The sequence below is a fragment of the Bremia lactucae genome, linkage group LG10 (genome assembly GCF_004359215.1).
Source record: "Bremia lactucae strain SF5 linkage group LG10, whole genome shotgun sequence".
NCBI classification, from domain to species: Eukaryota; Oomycota; class Peronosporomycetes; order Peronosporales; family Peronosporaceae; genus Bremia; species Bremia lactucae.
Genome location: NC_090619.1, coordinates 4854841 through 4860840, shown reverse-complemented (window position 1 = coordinate 4860840; position 6000 = coordinate 4854841). Strand labels below are relative to the sequence as shown.

Here is a 6000-nt window from a genome sequence, read left to right as displayed (position 1 = left end):
TGGACGAGAGAGCAATAATTGTTGCCAGAGGACGACTCGATGCGCGGCAAGTCCAGAGACACTGCGGCACATTTTTTGGGATTGCTATTGTGCGCAAGCCCTTTGGGACAAAGTCGTAAGCCATTGGACAGGGGAAATGGCGACACGTCAGAGAACGAGGCACTTTATGGCAGCGTGCGCCAACCGGCGGGCTACCGCGATACCTCGATACCGGAAAGCTATTTTAGTCGACCGATTTGACGATGATGCCCCCGGAGCCGAGCTCGAATGGCAGCGGATATGGACAATCCTCACAACGGTTTGCCACACCCGATTATGGACGGACAGGAATGCAGTAGTGTTTCGCGGAGCGGATCAACACGGTCACAACGGCACAGAGCAACAATGGGAAGCGTGTATACGACAGTTACGGGCCGTTGCGAAACGAGAACATCGAGCAGCAGCTACAGCCATTCGAGGGGCGACTCTCAATGCGTGTATTGAACTGCTTATTCGACAACCTAGAGGGTCCCCGTTATTTCAGGGGATCGGTCACGATCAGCCACCGGGTACACCGGCGCTCATATCCTGGCTCAGGACATTCCAGAGGTCTTGTACTTAGAAACACTAAGTAAAAAGACTCTCTGAACCTCTCTCTCTAGTAGTGGACGGTGAAGTAGGAATGTTAGACGATCATTTATAATATTAAAAAAAAGTTTTTGACATTTAAGAAATTAGATAAAGATGTAAATGATTCTTGTATAATTCAAAAAAGCAAATGCCTAAACAAGGTGAATAAAAGCTTAAAAGTGCTCTTATTGCTTGACAATATTTAAAAATATATAGTGTTGATTGGCCGATGCGTTTTAAAGTTAGCATCGCATACATTTGCGCAGGCCTAGCTATTGCAAATACTCGTTTAAATGCTTGCTCGATCATTTCACAATCTTATACCTAGCACCATAAATAATTTGCTACTTCGCAATTGTGTATGATAAAATTTAATTCTATTAAAGAGAGTGGGAGACAAGATTTGATTAAATCAAATGTTCAAAACAACATTTTTGCACATGTCAGCGTAACCCCAAATGTGTCCCGCCGCCTGCTCGCACATTGCAGTATCGGTCGCGCAACATCCCCACTTTACAAACAGCTGCTGCGTATTTTCATATATCTGGGACAGATGCGCCGAGTGTAATTTTAGTGAACATATTGTTTCGCTTTTTCCAATAAGCGCCATATAACTTTTAAGCTTGCGTCCGATCAGATTTTTCAGTTTTCGCGTGCGTGTAAGTTTTCCTCTTCACAGCGCAAACGACAAGAATCGTATTCTTGCAATTAAGAAGCGATTACGTAGAAACATTCAAGGCTTTTTTTATGGGAGCTTAGCCAAATTGGACGACCGTTGTGAAAATCATGGAACTGCCACCCCATACCGTCGCATTTTAATGCTTTAAAACTAAAAAGAAACACAGCGGTCGGTCATAGGACTGTCACGCTCGTCACGCTTGAAAAAGCAGCTGGACGAACTGTCGCTGTGACATTTTTTATGACATGTTTATGGTACTAAACGTCTTTTTTTTTTCCTGCGCGCGAGACTAAAAACCATCGTAGCAGGGTTAGCGTCTGTCGAAAGTCCCATCTTTTGTCAATGCACACATTCTTGTCGTGGGTAGGGTTTTCTTTCTCCCTGTCGCTCTGGATGTTGATCTCCCCTTTCCCAGAAGCCCCACACCATCGAATTCGCGGCAGTAGACAATAAAGCGCCTCGTGCCCACGTCGGAAAGCAGTTTGTAGTTCGTGTTCTCTTGCGTGTGTGGCAAGTCGCGAACCTCTTCACCATCTACGTCCCTGTCTTTCCTGCGATGGCCGCCCCCAAGATGGAAGACAATAATACGGTACATTGCCCTTAGTCCCGAGTGATGGTCCTTTCCGGCTAAACTCTCGAATTGCATGCTGCTAGCTTGGCCGTCAACTCTCCGTTGCGAATGAAGAAGCGTGGTTGTCCTTGGGCCGCATTGCCGAGATGATGGGCGACGACGAGAACACCATGGTCGCGTACGAAAAGGTCTTGTCGCACAATCGCTTGAACGCCACGGCGCTCTTTGCCATTGGCTGCTGCTACGAGAAAGTGGAGGATTACACGAAAGCGGCCGATTGCTTCCGCGGTCTTGTGTCCCTCAACGAGCAAAACTCAGACGCGTGGGGCCACCTTGGATACTGTTGCCTCATGATGAACGACCTCACGAGCGCGCATACGGCGTACCAGTATGCCATGTACAATAATCCCATGAGCCAGAAAGATCCCAACATGTGGTACGGCATTGGCCAGCTTTACGAACGTCTCGGGTCACTCGAGCACGCGCAAGAATCGTTTGAAGCCGTGCTCCGCTTTGAGCCAAACTTTAACATGGCGCTTGAAGTGAAATTCCGTCTCGGTATTATTGCCAAGCAACGCGGCGACTATGACGGCGCCCTTGAGCGTCTCAAGTCGGTGCTTCACGATGTCCAAGCAAACGTCCAAACGACGGAAATGGCCAGTGATATCTGGACCCAGATTGGCCACGTCTACGAGCTAAAAGACGAGATCCAATTGGCCAAATCGAGCTATTTGAAAGTCGCGGAATTGAATCCGAATAATGCCAAGCCGTTGCAGCAACTCGGATGGCTCTGTTTAAAACACAGTGAACACCCTTCTGCGATCGAGTTTCTCAAGAAAGCCGTGACAATTGATCCACAAGATGGCAAAGGCTGGTACCTCTTGGGTCGATGCTACATGGCCGTGCAAGAGTTTGAAGAAGCGTACGATTCGTACAAACACGCCGTGACAACCGACTCGCAGAATCCTAACGTCTGGTGTTCCCTTGGCGTGCTCTTTTACCAACTGAATCAGCATCTTGACGCGTTGGATGCGTACTCGCGTGCAATTAATATCAATCCCAACATTTGCGAGGTCTGGTACAACGTGGGTACGCTCTACGACACGTGTAACCAAACAAGTGACGCTCGGGATGCGTATCAAAAAGCTGCCGAACTGGGCGCCGATGCTCAATTTATTCGCGAACGACTTGAACTCTTGCGCGTGCGTGAAACAGGGCAATCAACTATTGGCATGGCAGGTGCCAACTCGGCGCCAGGACCGTCGGAACCGCCAACGACGTCTCCCATGCCGACGTTTTCGTCGCGACCGTCCCCGGAGAGTCAATATCAAGTGCCACAGGGTGCGCCGAGTCAAGGAAATGCTCCAAATGGAGCGCCTCAAGTGAGTCAAGGAGCACCGATGGCGCATATGCTACGAACAGGTGAGGCACCCATGAATCTGAGCATGGGCAATGCATCGACGTCGAATTCTATGAGTGGAAGCGGACCGGATGCAAGCAGTGGCTTGGCGCGTGGCGTACCCAATGCGAGTATGAATATGATGCGGGGTATGGGTCGGAGTACCCCTTTGAACGGAGGGGGTATGATGCCTCGTGGGGTTATGGGGGGTATGGTCCCGGGTATGCAACACCCGCAGCAAACGCAACAGATGCCGTCGCAACATCCTCAAGCGCAGGCGCATGCCCAGGCTCAAGCTCATGCGCATGCACAAGCTCAGGCTGCGCACCATCACGCACAGATGCAAGCTCAAATGCAAGCCCAGCAGCATCATGCCCAAGCTGTTCATATGCAACAAGACGGTCGTCGAGGCATGTCAGGTCGACCAATTAAAGACGAGAACAAGATTGGTGCCATGCGGTATACGATGGAGAGCGACCGGAAGCTCCAAGGACCGCCCCAGCGACTTGCAGGACTGAATCCAAAGAACTTGGGCGGACCTACTGGCGTGCTTCAGAATGGACGTCGTGATCGCTTTCCCATTCCAATGAGTGATCCGAAACAGCATCAACATCCGTCACTTCAGCCACCTCCAGGTCGACGGTAGAGGAAGTTTGCATGAATTGGTCTTGTAAAAGAGATGTATATGCTCGTCAGGACGCTGCCGTTTACCTTGGCACTTGAATTGAGGCTTTTATTTGGGACGGTAAGATGGAATGCAGTTTATTTGTCCGAGTAAAGCAATTATTTTGATCAAGATGTGCTTGTCGGTGAAGAGAAAAAAATGCAAATCATGTATTTAGAACAGGTTTTTAAGAGCTTTGTCTGCTCGTCAGGACGCTGCGCTTTATCGAAGCATTTGTATGAAGGCTTTTATCTGGGTTACAATAAGATGGAACGCAGTTTGTTCGCGGATTTCAGCTATTCTTTTAAAAAAGTGAAAATTTTGCAAATTATATATTTTTCAAGAACGACAAGCAACAGGTCATTAATTAGTTACGTCAAATCCTATTAAGAGCACGAAATTCACAACCTGGTACAACAATGTCAACAAACACTTCAATAGTTTTCGAGATGGCCACATTTAGATGCTCGAAACACTAAAGACAACTTTCGGGGAGCTGAAGCTGGTGACACTCCTTGCGAAAGCCGATTTGCTGCCAAAGTCGCGACCAGCTACCACAAATCTTCTTGAAGCACTGATTGACACGTGACTCGGTCTTTGTCAAGAACTTGCAAGTTGAGATCTGAAAGGAACAAGGCTTTACTACTCGAGAAGTTCATCAAATCATGAACCTTAAGACCATTTAAAAAGCGGAAAATCTTGCAACTTATGAACTATTGTTGCTCTTCGCGCAATCAACGTCGACTAATTTTGCTGCTTTTGAAAAGAACGTCAGTATTCTTGCGCCGGAGACTTTAGTCCAATTGTACTCGAGGTCAACAAAAGATGATCCGTTTCGTGCTGCACTGGAAGCAGTGATACATGAAGATTGGTATCGAATGCAAGCCACTAAAGTGAGTTGATTAGTCAGGTACCGAGCATTGTCAAAAGAGAATACGAAACCGGTTTTAATTATCAGCCAGAAATTGACCACAAGTGAAGCATAATGCTTTCAAGAGCCAAGATCGAAGGAGCCTTGCAGCAGATGCATCTGTTAGCGATTAATTAGCGCTACTGTAATTTTGCTTTAGTAACATTGGTGCGGATGCTTTCTCTTTTTCTTGATTGCGTGCCTGTGGTCCACAGTAAGTAAAACTTTCGATAATTCGATTAATTTCTGACAAGCGCATGCCTTAAAAGGCATCGTTTAAATTTACAGCACTTAAATAGTTCCAATATTTCCAAATTGTATAGTATTGACGCATTGTAAGACATTTACTCTATTGATTGGTTGATTTAAGCCTAAATCAACCCCGCCAATCGTTATAAGACACGATTGTGCGGTGCGCAAGGAGGCGCCCTACTCAGTCAAATATTTATATAATAAGTTCAGTAGTAGATAGAAGATCGTTACGTAGGAAATTAAATATATTAATACAGCTTTACTTTTTCTCTATTTTAAAGCCTTAGTCTAGACCTTCAAGCTAAAGACCCTTAGCTACTTAGAAACCTTCCTTTGTGTCCATGTCTACGTGAAGTTTCGCGGCACCTAACCTTCACTGTGACTTTTGTAAGGTCAATCTAGTACTTACCAGTACTAGTGAGAGTTGTCCCGTTAAACCTGGTAGCACTTCGTAGTCCGTTCGACGACCTACGCACGTTCCATCCAACGTGGACATGTTTGATAAAGAAGAGGAAGCTTTCCATCCCCTCAACAAGGCTATCACGCCACGCGTGAAGGGTTTACTCCTTTGAGTGGCCTCGAATAAAGAGCGATCGAACGAATGAGTTCGGTCGTCGGCGGGCCAGCCGTTGGTGCCATGATGTTCAGTCTAGACAGATATGAACAGCATGCGGCCATAGCCGAGTTCATTCAATACGAACTCGACGGGGCCCAAGAGAGAGTAGCCTTGCTTGACCAGCAAGGATCTCAACACGCGTAGGTGTTGACAGAACAGGGTGCTCAACAAATCGAGCTGTTGAGACAGCAGCAGTTAGATACTGCTAATGGGCCGACGCTTCCTTGTCGACCCGAGAATTTTAAAATAGTAATCTCTAAATTTAAGGCAGTCGAAGGCGTCTCCCTATTGTGATGGTTC

The 6000-nt window shown here is 47.0% G+C and overlaps 1 protein-coding gene across 1 annotated transcript; it reads left to right on the top strand.

The window, feature by feature from the left end:
• Positions 1-1683: 1683 nt before the first annotated feature.
• On the top strand, positions 1684-4369 carry CCR75_004384 (uncharacterized protein). The gene is made up of 2 exons (XM_067962470.1): positions 1684-1877; positions 1943-4369. The coding sequence occupies exons 1-2, from the start codon at positions 1845-1847 to the stop codon at positions 3902-3904; spliced, it is 1995 nt and encodes a 664-aa protein (XP_067818985.1). The 5' UTR covers positions 1684-1844; the 3' UTR covers positions 3905-4369.
• The last annotated feature ends 1631 nt before the right edge of the window (positions 4370-6000 follow it).

Excerpts from the sequence above, each read along its gene's own strand:
- CCR75_004384 (XM_067962470.1), top strand. The coding sequence starts at position 1,845 with ATGGCCGCCCCCAAGATGGAAGACAATAATACG. Across the intron at positions 1,878-1,942 it reads AGATGGAAGACAATAATACG|CTTGGCCGTCAACTCTCCGT; the intron begins GTACATTGCCCT and ends GCATGCTGCTAG.